General features: G+C 41.3%; 1 protein-coding gene across 1 annotated transcript in view; it reads left to right on the top strand.

Moving 5' to 3' along the window:
• The window catches only part of LOC106600690 (uncharacterized), a 69,769-nt gene extending 48,837 nt beyond the window's left edge, over positions 1-20,932 (top strand). The window contains exons 15-17 of the mRNA XM_045716044.2: positions 18,746-18,917; positions 19,060-19,145; positions 20,873-20,932. Of these exons, the coding sequence (XP_045572000.2) occupies positions 18,746-18,917; positions 19,060-19,145; positions 20,873-20,932 (318 nt within the window). The remainder of the gene's footprint in view (positions 1-18,745; positions 18,918-19,059; positions 19,146-20,872) is intronic.
• Positions 20,933-21,849: the final 917 nt, after the last annotated feature.

Below are 21,849 nucleotides of genomic sequence, written 5' to 3'. Positions count from 1 at the left end.
GTTACACTATATTTAGATACTTCAAATACAGCCCCAGACACCTTTGCTATTTGTCTCCGTACTCAATAAATGGGGACACACTATTTGTGATGGTGTTCTTTGTTCGAAATGTATAGTGCCTTCAGAAAGTATTTACACCCCTTGACTTTTTCCTAAGTTTGTTGTGTTACAGCCTTAATTTAAAATGGATTAAATTGCGATTTGTGTCACTGGCTTATACACAATACCCCTATAATGTCAAAGTGGAATTATGTCATTAGACATTTTTACCAACTAATAAAAAATGAAAAGCTGAAATGTCTTGAGTCAATAAGTATTCCAAACTTTTGTTATGGCAAGCCTAAATAAGTTCAGGAGTAGAAATGTGCTTAACAAGTCACATAATAAGTTGCATAGAGTCACTCGGTGTGCAATAATTTTGTTAACATGATTTTTGAATCTGATGATTTTGTAATTAAAATGTTTATGTTGTCTTGCAGATTAATTGAAAATTGTCATCTTTCTGCTTTGTATGCCTAGGCCTACCGATTAAAAACATATTTGTCGCACTATTCACACACACTCAGAATTCGCTGCTTCATCTTCAGTAGCCTACCTCTCCTCTTCTATTTGGGCATGTGAGATCAAGTGTGAATTCGGAAAGTATTCAGATCTCTTGACCTTTTCCACATTTTTTACGTTACAGCCTTATTCTAAAACGGATAAAAACATAATCATTCTCATCAATCTACACACAATACCCCATAATGACAAAGCAAAAATAATGCTTTTACAAATTTTTGCAAATGTATATTTAAAAAAAAAACTCAAATATGACATTTACATAAGTATTCAGACCCTTTACACAGTAATGGCCTTCCCTGTGGCTCAGTTGGTAGAGCATGGTGTTTGCAATGCCAGCATGGTGTGTGCAATGCCAGGGTTGTGGGTTTGATTCCCACGGGGGGCCAGTACAAAAAAATGCATGAAATGAAATGTATGCATTCACTACTGTAAGTCGCTCTGGATAAGAGCATCTGCTAAATGACTAAAATGTAAATGTAATGTTGAAGCAGTGATTACAGCCTCAAGTTTTCTTGGGTATGACACTTCAATCTTGGCACACCTGTATTTAGGGAGTTTCGCCCATTCTTCTCTGGAGATCTTCTCAAGCTCTGCCAGGTTGGATGTGGAGCGTTGCTGCATAGCTACAGTGTCTTCAGAAAGTATTAAGACCCTTTGAGTTTTTTTCACATTTTGTTACGTTACAGCCTTATTCTAGAATTGATGAAATAGTTTTTTGCCCCTCATCAATCTACACACAATACCCCATAATGATAAAGCAAAAGCAGGTTTTTAGAAATGGTTGCTAATTTATTAAAAATACAGTACCAGTCAAAGGTTTGGAGACACCTACTCATTCAAGGGTTTTTCTTTATTTTACTATTTTCTACATTGTAGAATAATAGTGAAGACATCAAAACTATGAAATAACACATTTCAGTTGAATGCATTCAGTTGTACAACTGACTAGGTATCCCCCATTCCTCTTTTCCTTCACTCTGTGATACAACTCATCCCAAACCATCTTAATTGGGTTGAGGTCAGGTGATTGTGTAGGCCAGGTCATCTGATGCAGCATTCCATCACTCTCCTTGGTCAAATAGCCCTTACACAGCCTGGAGGTTTTTTGATTTTATTTGGATCTCTTTTAGTCCCCATTTGGACTAATCTTCCAAGAGTCCTTAAATATTAAAATACAATTTATATACGAACACAATTTCACATATAACACACTATTACAAACATACATAATATACTAACGTAATAAACCAATAAGTAATCAATCTAAAAAATATGAATTCTTCATCTACTGTAATTCCATAACATTTCTGTGTATTATATTTAAATTGTTTTAAAATAATATTTAAATGTATATATTGAAAGGTTTCTGATTTGCTCAGTTAATTTATTCCATTTCTTTATTGCTCTAAATCGAAATGTTCTTTTGCCCATTTCTCTTTTCTGTCTGGGTAACGCATAGATGGTGGACAATCTATTCCTAGTATTTACGGAATGTCTGTCTCTTACCAACTGATTACCGTTGTGAATAGAACTTGGCCGTTTTAAATGATGTATATTATGAAATAAAATAAGCATGTTTTTTTCAATTATCTTGTCGATTGATGACCAACCAAGAACATTGCGTATGACTGCAACAGAAAAACCATATCTCCACCGTAAAACAATCCTTGCTGCTTTGTTCTGTGCAATCTGCAGCCTCCTAACTTCACTTGATGATGCATTTCCCCAGACCACAGAACAGTAGTTCACTTGACTCTCAATTAAAGCTTGTGTTATTTGCTTAAGATTTTTCCTGGTAAATATTTAGCTATCCTTCTGATTATGCATGCTGTTTAAATATTTTTTTTTTTTTTACATAGATTAGTTATTTGAGACGACCATGATAAACAGTTGTCTAGCTGCACTCCTAATAGTTTGGTTTCTGCCACTTCTTCAATTTGTACTCCTCCCATACTTAATTGTATCCCATGCTGTTTTGGCCTTTTCCTAGTGGAACAGACCAACATAACTTTGGTTTTCTTGGTGTTTAAAACAAGTTTATTCTGGCAAACTCACTCCCTAATATTCTCCAAATCTCCTTGTAAAGCTTGCTGTACCTGTTGAACCGATTGTCCTGCTGCATAAATTGTAGTATCATCTGCAAATATAGTAGCTTGAGTTTCAGCTAGGGCATAGGACAGGTCGTTGGTATATATTAAATAAAGAAGTGGCCCAAGGCAGCTGCCCTGTGGTATTCCACAGTTTAAAGCATGAGGGGAAGAAAATTAACCATTGATATAGGTGGACTGTTTCCTGTCAGTTAGATATGACTGTACCCAATTCAATGCTACCTCCTTAAAACCATAATGCATTAATTTTGTCAAAATTATCTCATGATCCACTAAATCAAATGCTGCACTGAAATCTAAAAATAGTACCCCCACAAACTTGCCATTATCCATAGCATTGAGCCACTGGTCAGTCATGTCAACCAATGCAGTGGTAGTGGAATGATTTTTGCGATAAGCATGCTGATTGGCTGTAATCAAATCATTATTTTCCATGTACTCCCATATTTGTCTACTCACAATACCCTCCAATATCTTACTGAGTGTAGGGAGTAGACTAATTGGTCGACTATTGGCAGGAGTAGCGGGTTCTTTGCAGTCTTTTGGAATAGGACAAAGTTTAGCATGCTTCCATACATTTGCAAACATCCCCTTTTCCAGTGACCAATTAAATATGTATCTCAGTGGAACTGCAATCTGGGGAGCAGCACAGCGAAGCAAAAAATTGTCCATAAGATCATAACCTGTAGATTTCCCATCCGGTAATGACTTCAAAAGGTTTAACACCTCCTCCACTGACACCGATTGCAGACTAAAAGAGCAGATCTTGTTGCTCATAATGTGATCATCAATCCATTGGACAATAGCTTGTTTGGAAGAATGTATGTTTACATTGTTGCTCAGTAAATTAATTTTCTTTGTGAAAAAATCTGCAAAATGATTGGCAATATCAACTGGTTTTGTTATTATTCTCCCGTCAACCTCCACACTAGATGGGCATGATGAGATAGATGTACCAAGTAAACCCTTAACTGTATTCCATACCTTTTTAGAATCATTTTTACAATCATTAAAAGCATTGTTGAAAAATAACTTATTTTTCCTTCGATTCAATTTAACTGCATAATTACGCAATGTTCTATAATTCTGTTCATCAATTTCTGATTTTGATTTGGCTGCTAAGACTTTTAACATATTTCTTTGAGAAAAAGCCTCACCCAGTTCATCATCAATCCATGGAGATGGACGAGCACCAACTGTACTCTTTCTTATAGGGGCATGATGGTCCATAACCTCAGTGAGCAAATCAATAAAACATTCAGTAGCGTGATTTAAATCATCCTCTAGATAAATCAGCTCCCAGGGTACAGCAGCCAAATCATTTAGAAATAGCTCATAATTAAATGTTTTACAATTTCTCTTGACCACAATCCTAGGGGGTTTCTTTGGAACCTTGGTGTTCATGGTTATGGTCACAATATTATGGTCTGTCCAGCCCACTGGCATTGATCTGGCTTTTAAGCATTGCGATGGTATATTACAGAAAATCAGATCAATGGATGTGTCTGAACGATGACCCAACTTAATTGATGATCTAGTAGTATCATTAACCATTTGTTTCAAACCACAGTTCTCCGCATATCTCATCAATTTTGTTCTATTCAAATTATTGTGATCCTTCCAATTTATATTAAAATCACCCAAGATAAATACATCTCTGTTGCTATCTGTGGCCTTGTCAAACCCAGTACATAAGTCATCCAAATAGGACACCTTAGAGCTAGGAGGTCTATACACACATCCTACCAATATGGCTGCCTGGTGAGGCAGATGTACTTGAGCCCATAGTGCCTCTACTTGACATACATTAAGGTCATCCCTCCTCTTAAAAGGAATCTGATTCTGAATATACAGTGCTACACCCCCACCATTCCTATTCCTGTCCCTTCTAAGTAGACTATATCCATGAATGTTAATTTGCCCATCATTTACAGATGCATCTAAATGCGTTTCGGTCAAGGCCAAAATATGAATATTATTTATCTTGACCAAGTTAAAAACCTAATGTATTTTGTTAGGAAGGCTACATACATTACCCTGAGCTATATGCAACCCTTTCCTTGTCAAGTGAAGATCAATAGAGCATGTATTCGTTATAGTTGAAGTTGTCATGATACACTACAACATACAAACTCAAATTTGAACATTAAATTAAAATAGCCAGGGAGTTACTCTAGAGTCCCGATACAATTGCCCGTTGATATAAAGTTTATCCATCACCATGGAGACTCGTTGATTCAGACAACGTTTTTCCTTCATGATGGGATATAGTTTTTTTCTCCTTTCATTGATCTCGGTGGGGAAGTGATTATTCATTCCAAAATCTGTGTTTCTGAGTTCTCTGCCCATGTTCTTCGTCATTTCCTTTTGCTTAATTTTGTCAAAACATGCAATAATAGCCCGTGGCCTATTTCCAGAGGCCTTATCTATTCTATGGACTCTGGAGAAAGTGACATCACGCACAACATCAGTGGGCAGTTTTAGTTGAGTTGACATAAAATCTCGGACTGTGTCCTCACAGCCTCTGCTGTTGTCATTCTCCGGTATCCCTGAAAATATGAGATTGTCCCGCATTGATCGACACTGTACATCAAGCAAGGTTTCTTTAAGTTGTTTGTTCTCCCTTTGTACCACCTCCACCTTGCTATGAATACAGTCTACAGTACCTTTCAGCTCCGTGTTCTCTTTCCTTAGATCATCAATCTGACGTTGGCTAAATTCTAGACTAGCACATAATGCATTGATGTCCTCTCGTAATATATCCAAGATATCAAGTTTGGCAAGCCTTTCATTGATGGATTTTAACAAGTCAACATCCATATCTGTAAACCTCTCCCCACTCGCCACACGCGCCCTCTTACTAGGGGATGGTTTGGTTCCATCATTGATACCAATTGTCCAACCTGATTTTGGTTTGTTTTGTTGATTGGGTTGGTTGTCCTTAACAATGCTTGAGTCCTCCGAATCTAGCGACATGTTTCTAAGAGTTCGTAAGTATCTCTCGTCAATGAATCGTTCAAGCTCTTCAATGGATTCTGAATCATCCAGCGTGTTTACAGACAGAGTTTAACAAACAAACAAATTGTTCAGCTGCGTGAGTTACTGGAGTGGATCGTTACCACCGCAGTGACTAGCAGTGAGTAGGTGTGTTGGGTCATTGTCCTGTTGAAAATCAAATGATAGATGGGATGGCGTATCGCTGCAGAATGCTATGGTGTACCTAGAATTCAAAATAAACCTTGAATCCAGCAAAGCACCCCCACACCATCACATCTCCTCCTCCATGCATCACAAACTTTTGACTGGTACTGTAAAAAATGTTGGGGAGTTTCTCCCATTCCTCTCGGCAGATCCTGTCAAGCTCTGTCAAGTTGGATGGGGAGCGTTGCTGCACAGCTATTTTCAGGTCTCTCCATAGATGTTCGATCGGGTTCAAGTCCGTGCTCTGGGTAGCCACTCAAAGACATTCAGAGACTTGTGCCGAAGCCACTCCTGCATTGTTTTGGCTGGAACATTCCGGGATTCTTCCGATGGCATTGAGGAGTACGTCACATCAGTCACTGGCTTTATCAATAAGCTCATTGAGGACGTCGTCCCCACAGTGACTGTACGTACATACCCCAACCAGAAGCCATGGATTACAGGCAACATTCGCACTGAGCTAAAGGGTAGAGCTGCCACTTTCATGGTGCAGGACTCTAATCCGGAAGCTTATAAGAAATCCTGCTATGCCCTCCGACGAACCATCAAACAGGCAAAGCGTCAATACAGGGCTAAGATTGAATCATACTACACCGGCTCCGATGCTCGTCTTATGTGGCAGGGCTTGCAAACTTTTACAGACTACAAAGGGAAGCACAGCCGCGAGCTGCCCAGTGACATGAGCCTACCAGACGAGCTAAATCACTTCTATGCTCGCTACAAGGCAAGCAACACTGAGGCATGCATGAGAGCATCAACTATTCCGGACGACTGTGTGATCACGCTCTCCATAGCCGACGTGAGTAATACCTTTAAACAGGTCAACATTCACAAGGCTGCGGGGCCAGACAGATTACCAGGACGTGTGCTCCAGGCATGTGCTGACCAACTGGCAGGTGTCTTCACTGACATTTTCAACATGTCCCTGATTGAGTCTGTAATACCAACATGTTTCAAGCAAACCAACATAGTCCCTGTGCCCAAGAACACAAAGGCTACCTGCCTAAATGACTACAAACCTGTAGCACTCACGTCCATAGCGATGAAATGCTTTGAAAGGCTGGTAAATGGCTTACATCAACACCATTATCCAAGAAACCCTAGACCCACTCCAATTTGAATACCGCCCAAACAGACCCACAGATGATGCAATCTCTATTGCACTCCACACTGCCCTTTCCCACGTGGACAAAAGGAACACCTATGTGAGAATGCTATTCATTGACTACAGCTCAGCGTTCAACACCATAGTACCCTCAAAGCTCATCACTAAGCTAAGGATCCTGGGACTAAACACCTCCCTCTGCAACTGGATCCTGGACTTCCTGATGGGCCGCCCCCCAGGTGGTGAGGGTAGGTAGCAACACATCTGCCACACTGATCCTCAACACTAGAGCCCCTCAGGGGTGCGTGCTCAGTTCCCTCCTGTACTCCCTGTTCACCCACGACTGCATGACCAGGCACAACTCCAACACCATCATTAAGTTTGCAGACAACACAACAGTGGTAGGCCTGATCACCGACAACGACGAGACAGCCTATAGGGAGGAGGTCAGAGACCTGGTCGGATGGTGCCAGAACAACAACCTATCCCTCAACGTAACCAAGACTAACGAGATGATTGTGGACTACAGGAAAAGGAGGACTGAGCACGCCCCCATTCTGATCGACATGGCTGTAGTGGAGCAGGTTGAGAGCTTCAAGTTCCTTGATGTCTACATCACCAAAAAACGAACATGGTCCAAGCACACCAAGACAGTCGTGAAGAGGGCACTACAAAACCTATTCCCCCTCAGGAAACTAAAACGATTTGTCATGGGTCCTCAGATCCTCAAAAGGATCTACATCTGCAACGTCGAGAGCATCCTGACTGGTTACATCACTCCCTGGTATGGCAATTGCTCAGCCTCCGACCGCAAGGCACTACAGAGGGTAGTGTGTCTGGCCCAATACATCACTGGGGCTAAGCTGCCTGCCATCCAGGACCTCTACACCAGGTGGTGTCAGAAGAAGGCCCTAAAAATTGTCGAAGACCCCAGCCACCCCAGTCATAGACTGTTCTCTCTACTACCGCATGGCAAGCGGTACCAGAGTGCCAAGTCTAGGAGAAAAAGGCTTCTCAACAGTTTTAACCTCCAAGCCATAAGACTCCTGAACAGGTAATCAAATGGCTACCTGGACTATTTGCATTGTGTGCCCACCCCCCAACCCCTCTTTTACACTGCTGCTACTCTCTGTTTATCATATATGCATAGTCACGTTAAACATATCTACAGTTGAAGTCGGAAGTTTACATACACTTAGGTTGGAGTCATTAAAACTCGTTTTTCAACCACTCCACAAATTTATTGTTAACAAACTATAGTTTTGGCAAGTCGGTTAGGACATCTACTTTGTACATGACACAAGTAATTTGTCCAACAATTGTTTACAGACAGATTATTTCACTTATAATTCACTGTATCACAATTCCAGTGGGTCAGAAGTTTACATAGACTAAGTTGACTCTGCCTTTAAACAGCTTGGTAAAGTCCAGAAAATGATGTCATGGCTTTAGAAGCTTCTGATAGGCTAATTGACATCATTTGAGTCAATTGGAGGTGTACTTGTGGATGTATTTCAAGGCCTACCTTTAAACTCAGTGCCTCTTGCTTGGCATCATGGGAAAATCAAATGAAATCAGCCAAGACCTCAGAAAGGAATTGTAGACCTCCCCAAGTCTGGTTCATCCTTGGGAGCAATTTCCAAATGCCTGAAGGTACCACGTTCATCTGTACAAACAATAGTACGCAAGTATAATCCCCATGGGAACACACAGCCGTCATACCGCTCAGGAAGGAGACTCGTTCTGTCTCCTAGAGATGAACGTACTTTGGTGCAAAAAGTGCAAATCAATCCCAGAACAACAGCAAAGGACCTTTTGAAGACGCTGGAGGAAACGGGTACAAAAATATCTATATCCACAGTAAAACAAGTCCTATATCGACATAACCTGAAAGGCTGCTCAGCAAGGAAGAAGACACTGCTCCAAAACCGCCATAAAAAAGCCAGACTTCGGTTTGCAACTGCACATGGGGACAAAGATTGTACTTTTTGAGAAATGTCCTCTGGTCTGATGAAACAAAAATAGAACTGTTTGGCCATAATGACCATCGTTATGTTTGGAGGAAATAGGGGGAGGCTTGCAAGCCGACGAACACCATCCCAACCGTGAAGCACGGGGGTGGCAGCATCATGTTGTGGGGGTGCTTTGATACAGGAGGGACTGGTGCACTTCACAAAATAGATGGCATCATGAGGCAGGAAAATTATGTTGATATGTTGAAGCAATATCTCAAGACATCAGCCAGCTAGCTAGCTAACGTTATCTAGCTAATGACTTGCCTAGTTAAATAATGGTTAAACATTTTTTTTAAATGAGACCTCTGTCACAAACCTGTATTCATGACTCATGAACATACTTGCCACTAGCAAACAAGCAAATGCTCTCTACAATGCTTCTCATGTCGTTCATTATTTAACATAAAATTGGAACATTCATGCTAAAGCTAGCATTAGGAGCTAGGCTATCTGTTAGCTATCCCTCTACTATCCTAAGCCTAGCCCTAGTTGACATGAAAATATGAAAGTGAAAATGTACATTTTAGTCATTTAGCAGATGCTCTTATCCAGAGTGATTTACTGTAGTGAAAGCATACATTTCATACATTTTTTCTCCATACTGGTCCCCCGTGGGAATCAAACCCACAACCCTGGCATTGCAAACACCATGCTTTACCAACTGAGCCACACGGGACTAAATCTTACCAGATTTACCAAACAAATGGTCCTCCTTAGAATAGAAATTAGTGCAGTTAAATCCTGAACAAGCCATGTTTGCCCTTTCTATCAAAACTGTATCCCATACCCGAAGTGGTGCGATCATAAAAATAGATCTGATATAAAAACTATCAGCAAGGAGGAGACTGAAACATCTTTCCCACGGAATGCAATGACCATATAAGTTCTAGCTCTTCTTCTCTACACAGGATTGTGAAGTCAAAACTAGCTGCTGGTAGCAAAAAAATTATCCTCATAACTTTTTCAGTGTGGGATTTTAAAGTAATTGGTTAAATAGAAGCAAATATTCATACCTGATTGTGTTACAAAAAATATTGACCACGAAGATCTCCATTCTCCCATTGACTATAATGGGGTATCCTGTTTCCTGGAAACAATTGCTTCTTAACCGCCACATTTTTGGTCCTCCTGCAGAAGATTTGCTGGTACTGCATGTCTATTGGAAGACATGGTTGTGGTGTAAGCATTTTACACTTTTTGTGGAAGGGACAGATGGCAACACACCTTTGTTGGTAAATGTATCAACCGAATGGGACCTTCTAGAGTATTCTTTAGGGACAATGAGGGGACATTGAGAGCTGCTTTTGAGACGAAAGATCAGTCAACAAAGTGAATGGGCTGGGGGGCTAAAGAAGGTGTGAAAAGTCTTTGGAAGGCAGTTCTTACACCGTATGAGTTGGTTTGTATGGGAGATTGAGGAGGCATGGCACCTCAATCGCTCTCAGAAAGCAACAATACATTTACTGTCTAAGCACAACCCTGCAGAATCAAAACTCCCTATCTCATCTCAAAGTACTATCTGTAAACCTCCAATAGTAGTCCTTTGCAGGGGAATTTTGTATTGTGTATTGAGAATCTGCAGAGAAAAGAATGAGGTGGTTGTGTCATTACTGTTGTAGTCTTGATGTTATACAGTGAGGGGAAAAAGTATTTGATCCCCTGCTGATTTTGTACGTTTGCCCACTGACAAAGAAATGATCAGTCTATAATTTTAATGGTAGGTTTATTTGAACAGTGAGAGACAGAATAACAACAAAAAAATCCAGAAAGACGCATGTCATAAATGTTATAAATTGATTTGCATTTTAATGAGGGAAATAAGTATTTGACCCCTCTGCAAAACATGACTTAGTACTTGGTGGCAAAACTCTTGTTGGCAATCACAGAGGTCAGACGTTTCTTGTAGCTGGCCACCAGGTTTGCACACATCTCAGGAGGGATTTTGTCCCACTCCTCTTTGCAGATCTTCACCAAGTCATTAAGGTTTTGAGGCTGACGTTTGGCAACTCGAACCTTCAGCTCCCTCCACAGATTTTCTATGGGATTAAGGTCTGGAGACTGGCTAGGCCACTCCAGGACCTTAATGTACTTCTTCTTGAGCCACTCCTTTGTTGCCTTGGCCGTGTGTTTTGGGTCACTGTCATGCTGGAATACCCATCCATGACTCATTTTCAATGCCCTGGCTGAGGGAAGGAGGTTCTCACCCAAGATTTGACGGTACATGGCCCCGTCCATCGTCCCTTTGATGCGGTGAAGTTGTCCTGTCCCCTTAGCAGAAAAACACCCCCAAAGCATAATGTTTCCACCTCCATGTTTGACGGTGCGTATGGTGTTCTTGGGGTCATAGGCAGCATTCCTCCTCCTCCAAACACGGCGAGTTGAGTTAATGCCAAAGAGCTCCATTTTGGTCTCATCTGACCCCAACACTTTCACCCAGTTGTACTCTGAATCATTCAGATGTTCATTGGAAAACTTCAGACGGTCATGTATATGTGCTTTCTTGAGCAGGGGGACCTTGCGGGTGCTGCAGGATTTCAGTCCTTCACGGCGTAGTGTGTTACCAATTGTTTTCTTGGTGACTATGGTCCCAGCTGCCTTGAGATCATTGACAAGATCCTCCCGTGTAGTTCTGGGCTGATTCCTCACCGTTCTCATGATCATTGCAACTCCACAAGGTGAGATCTTGCATGGAGCCCCAGGCCGAGGGAGATAGAGACAGTTATTTTGTGTTTTTCTTCCATTTGCGAATAATCACACCAAATGTTGTCACCTTCTCACCAAGCTGCTTGGCGATGGTCTTGTAGCCCATTCCAGCCTTGTGTAGGTCTACAATCTTGTCCCTGACATCCTAGGAGAGCTCTTTGGTCTTGGCCATGGTGGAGAGTTTGGAATCTGATTGATTGCTTCTGTGGACAGGTGTCTTTTATACAGGTAACAAACTGAGATTAGGAGCACTCCCTTTAAGAGTGTGCTCCTAATCTCAGCTCGTTACCTGTATAAAAGACACCTGGGAGCCAGAAATCTTTCTGATTGAGAGGGGGTCAAATACTTATTTCCCTCATTAAAATGCAAATCAATTTATAACATTTTTGACATGTGTTTTTCTGGATTTTTTGTTGTTATTCTGTCTCTCACTGTTCAAATAAACCTACCATTAAAATTATAGACTGATCCTTTCTTTGTCAGTGGGCAAACGTACAAAATCAGCAGGGGATCAAATACTTTTTTCCCTTACTGTACCTTTCAGTGTCCCTTGTGGGTTTCTGTCTCACAATCTTGTTACGCTCCATAACTGCAAGGTGTGTCCACTCCCTCATGCTTGTGCACCCAAAATGACACTCGGCTGAGAGTCAGACTCGGCCAACGTCATGTGGTCCGATTCTCGGCCGCCTTCGGCAGTATTACCTATGGCTAGGATGTGGGGATGGAGTTCGGGCCGATTCCGGTGTGAGTTATCTTGCCGAAATGTATTACTTGGGGCTTGGGCCGATTCCGGTGAGAGTTATCTGTCCCAAATGTATATATTACATGGGGCTCGGGCTGATTCCGCTGAGAGTTATCTGGCCCAAATGTATTACTTGGGGCTCGGGACAATTTCGGTGAGAGTTATCTGGCCCAAGTGTATATATTACTTGGGGCTTGGGCCGATTCCGGTGTGAGTTATCTGGCCCAAATGTATTACTTGGGGCTTGGGCCGATTGGGGCTACTCTCTGGCAGATGATTACACGGGCTGCTTTATATAATTAACATTTCATTATTTATTGTTCCATATTTTCTCATTGTTTCTGTGATGATAAAATACAATTAACATTTAAATAAAAATCTTTAAGAGTCCTGTGTAGTATTTTAGTATTTTGATACTTTGTGCAAGGCAATTGATAAGCATTAAAAACTTTGCGGATGGAGCCTCCTGGGTGGCGCAGCGGTCTAAGACACTGCATCGCAGTGCAAACTGCATTGCTACAGATGCAGGTTCGAGAGCTGTGCCGGCCGCGACTGGGAGACCCACGAGGCAACGCACAATTGTCCCAGCGCGTCCGATTTAGGGGAGGGTTTGGCCGGCCAGGATGTCCTTGTCCCATCACGCTGTAGCAACTCCCGTGGCGGGCCAGGCGCATGCACGGTCACCAGGTGTATGGTGTTTCCTCCAACACAAAATGTTTTTTTTTTGTGGATGGGTATAATTTGTATATATAAAATGTATAATAGTAATATTTAAAATGACTAAATCGGGTAATTTTGTATACATTTATTTAAATTTGTATCGGGCTGCTTCTGGGGGGATTCTGGTAAGATGCCGGCAAAGTTGGCTGAATTCCTGTAGACGGAAATGGCCTGATGTACTTGGGCCGATTCTGGTCAGTCATTCATTTTGATTCCGGGCCGACACCCGATTCCGGGCCGATTCAATCAGTTTCGGCCCCCCAGAAGAGGGCCTCTTCTGGGCCGATTCCTCATTGCTAGCTGGGTGTGGTCCTCAGGCTACCTCTAACCACTTGTAACCCCATAACACAAACACAAACACAAACCATACAAACACTACCCAATTCATGTTTAAACCATGCTTACTGTAAAATGAGCAATCTTAGCCATCAGCTTATAAATATTTAGGTCAACTTTCCTTCACCTTGTGCAGAGCTAGGGGTTGGAAGCGCATGTTGGTGAAATCAGATTATGTACCACTTACAACAAAATACACAACAATACACAATTTAGCTAAGCGTACTTACCATGGACGTTTCAATAGTCAGCTTGCTGTTAGTTAGCTAGCATCACTACAATGGCAGCAAGATTGCTATCGAGCTGAGACTGCCTGAGAACCAACTAACCAACCATGTACGATTTATACATACAATTCAATTTTTGAAACGGAGTGTTTTCCAGACAAGAGTGGAATAGATGCTACCAAATTGAGATGCTCTTATTTGTTAACATTAGCTAGCTTACGTTTTTGACATCCGTCAAAGATTTCAGAGTTCAATACAGGACTGTAATTCTAGCTAGCTAACTTACCCAGATAGTCCAGCTAGGCTACAGTAGCAAGCTAGCTAACATTAGATTACCTCTAATCTTCTTTTTTGTTGTGAGAAAAAAATCGATGGTATCGCATCACTTCTCAGCTGTTGTAAAAATGGATTCTCCATCAGTTCAGCCTGAAAATCACAGTTAATTTTTGGTCAAGCATCATTCTTGATAACCGCAAACCACTGGCAGAATCAAACAAAATCAACATGCGCACAATGGTCATCTGGTTATTAGCGTAGAGTGCATTGCATCATCCCAAGGGATCTGTCAAGGCTGGGCATAGTAGAAATACCACTGAAATATTCTTGTTCTTACACATCACCTTCCATACCTGTATATATTCAAACAAGATCAAGATAAGCCTTTTATAAGCTGTTGATGAGTATCATGCTCATGCCAGTCCTCTAAAACGCAACATTTGTTAGTAGGACTCAGTTTCATTGTGTTTTGGGAGTCGAGCAAAAGTCGACTACGACTCCAGACACAGGAGTTGGAGGCGACTCCAAAAATCCTGGAGTCGTTCATTCCTACATCAGACAGCCGCTCGCGTTTTCACAAGAGACTGTGTTTACATTGTAGATAGAAACAGGCCATTGCTGCCTTCATCACGATGGGTATGTACGGGAGTTCTGATTGATTCCAACTTTAGAAGTTCGTCAAATTTGCCTGAGCAGATAGTGTTGAAATCTACTTTTTATGATAAAATGTGCAAGAATTGAAAGTGTCAACAACTTTTATAGTTATTATAAGAATGTTTTACAGTTGTATACAAAAAAATCTGCTCCTCCCTCGACAGGGATCAATCAAATTCACATTTTTCGGTTCAGTCTACCACATACTCAAATTGACTGGGCCTAAACTGCACGCTAACGACAAATCGCTCAGACCCACTCAATATGACAAAAAGATTTGCTGGCCGCAAAAATATTACATGTACTATATCACATACGTTTCTAACCTGAGCACTGCTGTGCGAGGGAGGGGCTGGCGCTCTATTGCTCTAGCTGTGCAGGTGAGAGCGAGACACTACTTGGCTACACCCAAGACTGCCTACCTTGTAGCAGCCACAATGTTATTTATCATTCCAAATACAGTGCATTCGGACCCCTTACAGCCTTATTCTAAAATGTATTAAATAAATACAAATTCTCATTAATCTACACACAATACCTCATAATGACAAAGTGAAAAAAGATTAGTGAAACATTTTGAAAATTTATAAAAAACAAATAACAGAAATACCTTATTTACATAAGTATTTAGACACTTTGCTATGAGACTTGAAATTGAGCTCAGGTGCATCCTGTTTCCATTGATCATCCTTAACCTGTTTGGGCTAGGGGGCAGTATTGAGAATTTTGGAAAAAATATGTGCCCATTTTTAACTGCCTCCTACACCAACTCAGAAGCTAGAATATGCATATTATTGTTCAGGTTTGGATAGAAAACACCCTAAAGTTTCTAAAACTGTTTGAATGGTGTCTGTGAGTATAACAGAACTCCTATGGCAGGCAAAAACCTGACAAGGTTTCATGCAGGAAGTGGCCTGTCTGACAAGGAGTCGTGCGTCTTGCATCTGTTTATTGAAGAGTAAGGATCTTAGCTGTAACGTGACAATTCCCAGGGCTCCAATAGGCTCTCAGAACCCGGGAAAAACCTGAACGATGACGAGGCAGCCTCTGGCTGAAACAGATTATCGCCTTATCCAAGTGGCCGATCAGAGGACCATTGAATGAGGCGTGTGCACGATTCGCCCCCGTGGAGAAATTTCATTCGGCTGTTTAGCTTATTGCAGATTCCCGGTCGGAATATTATCGCTTTTCTACGAGATAAATGGCATAAAAATTGGTTTTAAACAGCGGTTGACATGCTTCGAAGTACGGTAATGGAATATTTAGACATTTTTTGTCACGCCATGCGCCATGCGCACGACCGTTATTTACCATTCGTATAGTGTCTAGAACGCACGAACAAAACAGAGGATATTTGGATATAACGATGGATTATTTGGGACCAAACCTACATTTGTTATTGAAGTAGAAGTCCTGGGAGTGCATTCTGACGAAGAACAGGAAAGGTAAGAACATTTTTCTTATAGGAAATAGGATTTTGGTGAAGGCTAATCTTGCCGGGTGTCTAAATAGCTAGCCGTGATGGCTGGGCTATGTACTTAGAATATTGCTAAATGTGCTTCATCCGAAAAGCTATTTTAAAATCGGACATATCGAGTGCATAGAGGAGTAATGTATCTTTAATTCTTAAAATAATTGTTATGCTTTTTGTGAACGTTTATCGTGAGTAATTTAGCAAACTGTTAGTAAATTCCCCGGAAGTTTGCGGGGGGTATGCTTTTTCTGAACGTCACATGCTAATGTAAAAAGCTGTTTTTTGATATAAATATGAACTTGATTGAACAGACATGCATGTATTGTATAACATAATGTCCTAGGTGTGTCATCTGATGAAGATCATAAAAGGTTAGTGCTGCATTTAGCTGTGGTTTGGGTTTTTGTGACATTATATGCTAGCTTGAAAAATGGGTGTCTGATTATTTCTGGCTGGGCACTCTCCTGACATAATCTAATGTTTTGCTTTCGTTGTAAAGCCTTTTTGAAATCGGACAGTGTGGTTAGATTAAGGAGAGTCTTGTCTTTAAATAGCTGTAAAATAGTCATATGTTTGAGAAATTGAAGTAATAGTATTTCAAACGATTCAAAAATCGCGCCACTGAATTCAGGTGGCTGTTACGTAGGTGGGACGAATTCGTCCCGCCTTGCCCATAGAGGTTTTAAGATGTTTCTACAACTTTATTGGAGTCCACCTGTGGTAAATTCAATTGATTGGACATTATTTGGAAAGGCAAACACCTGTCTGTATAAGATCCCACAGTTGACAGTGCAAGTCAGAGCAAAAATCAAGGCATGAGGTCGAAGGAATTGTCCGTAGAGCACCGAGATGGGATTGTGTCTAGGGACATATCTGGGAAAGGGAACCAAAACATTTCTGCAGCATTGAAGGGCCCCAAGAACACAGTGGCCTCTATCATTCTTAAATGGAAAAAGTTTGGAACCACCAAGACTCTTCCTAGAGCTGGCAGCCCAGCCAAACTGAGCAATCGGAGGAGAAGGGCCTTGGTCAGGCTGGTGACCAAGAACCCGATCGTCACTCTGACAGAGCTCCAGAATTCCTCTGTGGAGATGAGAGAACCTTCCAGAAGGACAACCATCTCTGCAGAACTCCACCAATCAGGCCTTTATGGTAGAGTGGCCAGATGGAAGCCACTCCTCATTAAAAGGCACATGACAGCCGGCTTGGAGTTTGCCAAAAGGCACCTAAAGAACTCTCAGACCATGAGAAACAAGATTCTCTGGTCTAATGTAACCAATATTGGACTCTTTGGCCTGAATGCCAAACATCATGTCTGGAGGAAACCTTGCACCATCCCTACGGTGAAGCATGGTGGTGGCAGCATCATGCTCTGGGGATGTTTTTCTGCGGCAGGGACTGGGAGACTAGTCAGGGTTGAGTGAAAGATGAACGGAGCAAAGTACAGAGAGATCCTTGATGAAAACCTACTCCAGAGCGCTCAGGACCTTCAGACTGGGCGAAGGTTCACCTTCCAACAGGATAACGACCCTAAGCACACAGTCAAGACAACGCAGGAGTGGCTTCAGGACAAGTTCCTGAATGTCCTTGAGGGGCACAGCCAGAACCCGGACTTGAACCCGATCGAACATCTGAAAATAACTGTGGAGCGACGCTCCCCATATAACCTGACAGAGCTTGAGAAGATCTGCAGAGAAGAATGGGACAAACTCCCCAAATACTGGTGTGCCAAGCTTGTAGCGTGATACCCAAGAAGACTCGGGCTACGATAGGTGCTTCAACAAAGTGTGGGGTAAAGGTTCTGAATACTTATGTAAATGTAATATTTGAGATTTTTTATAAATATGCAGAAATTTCAAAAAACCTGTTTTTGCTTTGTTTTTATGCGGTATTGTGTGTAGATTGATGAGAGAAAAAAACGATTTAATCAATTTTAGAATAAGTCTGTAACATAACAAATTGTGGAAAAAGTCAAGGGGTCTGAATGCTTTCCGAAGGCACTGTAACAGTGCCTGTCTTGAATGGAATAGCCTAGCTAGTCAGCTATAGCTAGATAGGCAAAATGTGGTCCCAACTCCCCTGTTGGTTGCTCGTTGTAGCCTACTCCTTCTCATTTCTTTTAGCTTTTAATTCCATGATTTCATTCCACCTTGCATCGCATTAGTGAACTCTCTCTACACTTGTTACACATTGAGCCTCTTTGTCGCTACACACATGAAGGCTCCCAGTCTTTGTTATGGGGCACAGTGCATGTCACAAAAACTACAAAACTACATTGAAAAGTAAATGTTTTATTAAATTAATAATTTCAAATGTCATAGTATGTACTTGTATGTAACAATGTCACATAGATATTTTAATGTAATTCAGAAAAAATACTTTTCAGTGTTAAAATAGGCCTATAATTTTATTTTGCGCAAAAATTTATATTCACTCTATTTGTATATTCAAATAACAGTGCACATCTCTAGATTCAAGTAGTCAAAAATAAATTATTGGCTCCCCGTTCCATAGGGGTTCTGAAACCATGTGTATCCACTCGAATTCACCAGATTTTTTGGTCAATAGACCGTCAAAGGAAATCTGTCAAAACTTCAATCTTCCCAATATGTATATGCAGGATAAGGCGTACGCCAAAGACAAGCTCAAAGCCCTGTATGCTGAGCTGAGCTTCAGCCAGTCCAAGGTCCAATGTGACATTCCCAAACTGCGAGAGGAACTCCAGACTGCAACAGGGTCTCCCAGGGATGAGGGCAGGGGCGGCGACGGCTCCAATGCTGCTCAGGCATACGGTAAGACATGCACACACAAACACCCCCAACCCACACAGTGCAACCTCTTCACACTCACATGTGCACACCTGCATGCATACTTATGCATAATCCTACTGGCATGTATAGTGACTCAGGACTTCTCTCTATGCATACACTGTAGACATAGTGAAGTTGACAAGCAACCCTGATTTCCTGAAGAAGGAGAGGTCGACACTCACCAGGCAAATCAGAGGAGTCAGGTCAAAGGTGAGCGGTTAGGGGTGAGGTAAAGTGCCTTGCAAAAGTATTCATCCCCCTTGGCATGTTTACTATTTTGTTGCATTACAACCTGTAATTTAAATGGATTTAATTTGGATTTCATGTAATGGACATACTGAAAATAGTCCAAATTGGTGAAATGAAAAAAAAAACTTGTTTAAAAGAATTCTCAAAAATAAAAAACTGAAAAGTGGTGCGTGCATATGTATTCACCCCGTTTGCTATGAAGCTCCTAAATAAGATCTGGTGCAAACAATTACCTTCAGAAGTCACATAAGTAGTTAAATAAAGTCCACCTGTGTGCAATCTAAGTGTCACATGATCTCAGTATACATACACCTGTTCTGAAAAGCCCCAGAGTCTGCAACACCACTAAGCAAGGGGCACCACCAAGCAAGCGGCACCATGAAGACCAAGGAGCTCTCCAAACAGGTCAGGGACAAAGTTCTGGAGAAGTACAGATCAGAGTTGGGTTCTAAAATAGTATCTGTAACTTTTAACATCCCACAGCGCACCATTAAATCCATTATTCAAAAATGGAAAGAATATGCCACCACAACAAATCTGCCAAGAAAGGGCCGCCCACCAAAACTCACGGACTAGGCAAGGAGGGCACTAATCAGAGAGGCAACAAAGAGACCAAAGATAACCCTGAAGGAGCTGCAAAGTATCTGTCCATAGGACCACTTTAAGCCATACATTCTACAGAGCTGGGCTTTACGGAAGAGTGGCCAGACAAAAGCCATTTATTAACGAAAAAAATAAGCAAACACGTTTGGTGTTTGCCAAAAGGCATGTGGGAGACTCCCCAAACATATGGAAGAAGGTACTCTGGTCAGATGAGACTAAAATTTTGCTTTTTGGCCATCAAGAAAAATGCTATGTCTGGCGCAAGCCCAACACCTCTCATCACCCCGAGAACACCATCCCCACAGTGAAGCATGGTGGTGGCAGCATCATGCTGTGGGAATGTTTTTCATCAGCAGGGACTGGGAAACTGGTCAGAATTGAAGGAATGATGGATGGCGCTAAATACAGGGAAATTCTTGACGGAAACCTGTTTCAGTCTTCCAGTGATTTGAGACTGGGACAGAGGTTCACCTTCCAGCAGGACAATGACCCTAAGCATACTGGTAAAGCAACACTCGAGTGGTTTAAGGGGAAACATTTAAATGTGTTGGATTGGCCTAGTCAAAGCCCAGACCTCAATCCAATTGAGAATCTGTTGTATGACTTAAAGATTGCTGTGTACCAGTGGAACCCATCCAACTTGAAGGAGCTGGAGCAGTTTTGCCTTAAAGAATCCCAGTGGCTAGATTATAGAGACATACCCTAAGAGACTTGCAGCTGTAAATGCTGCAAAAGGTGGCTCTACAAAGTATTGACTTTGAGGGGATGAATAGTTATGCACGCTCAAGTTTTCATTTTTTTCCTTATTTCTTGTTTGTTTCACTATACAAAATATTTTCCATCTTCAAAGTGGTAGGCATGTTGTGTAAATCAAATGATACAAACCCCTCAAAAATGCATTTTAATTCCAGGTTGTAAGGCAACAAAATAGGAAAAATTCCAAGGGAGTGAATACTTTCACAAGCCACTGTAACTTTCACTCAATCCCAATTTGATAATACTCTGCAATAACTTAAAACAAAACACTGATCTTGTGCCTAATTTCTTCCCTTTTTATCCATCTGTGTCGTCTCTTTGTCTGTCAGAGTCTGAAAGAGGGTCTTTCTGTCCAAGAGAGAATGAAGCTGTTTGAGCCCATGGACTAGAAAAAGATCTGATCAAATTTTTTTTGCTCATTCTTCAGTGTGTGTGTGTGTGTGTGTGTATGTGTTTGTGTGGTGTTTGCCAATTGTGTGCAACAGTGCTAGTCTGAGTACAAGTCACTTTAGCTAACATTCCACTCCTTGCCACTCCTTGTCATTGCCAATCTTCATCTTTGGTAAATGACATGGAGTACAGGGAGTGGATTAGCTAAAGAGACTGGTACCCAGACTACTGGAGTGCTTGGCTTGCCTGTGATCTGTAGAGTGTACCATTGGGAGATTTTTAGGGCATTGATTTGGTGAGGTTGCAAGTATTGTGATTAACTATTTATTTATATATGTATTATTACACAGACCAAAATATTGCACAGGTGTGCTAACTAATAAAAAGCTCTTACAGGGCTCAATGCACAATGTGTTTCTCTCCTCCTAGTCCACTTCACCACAGCCGGACAGTGATGTGAACTGTTTAATTAGGGCAAAACAAAATTCCCTATGTAAGAACACACTCAAATCTAAATACTGGTCATGTAAAAATGCATGGCTATGATTTTTTCAATGTATTTTAATACACTTGTGTCCTGAATTTTAGTGTTCCATATTATTCATAAAATGTTTTTTATTTGAATGTCAAAGTGTGTCTAAATAAATGTAATGTCGAAACCATTTTTCTGTTTCCATCCTCTTTCTCCCAGTGGCCATGGTAACACCTGACCACAAGGTTTCCCTCTCACAGCAATCAGAGCATTCATTGGCATTCTCTCACTCACTCTCCTTATGGTGTTTGTTTTTCTCAATACGATGGGAAAATGAGGCCTCGCATCCCTTCCCCACAACTGATTTTGGATCCACTATTAAACTATAGTTCTGTAAACTAACTGAAAACATGCAACGGTGGTGTCGTTTAGTGGTATGATCTT

Source organism: Salmo salar, chromosome 03 (assembly GCF_965601325.2).
Source record: "Salmo salar chromosome 03, fSalSal1, whole genome shotgun sequence".
Classification (NCBI taxonomy): Eukaryota; Metazoa; Chordata; class Actinopteri; order Salmoniformes; family Salmonidae; genus Salmo; species Salmo salar.
This window is presented reverse-complemented; position numbering and strand designations above follow the sequence as displayed.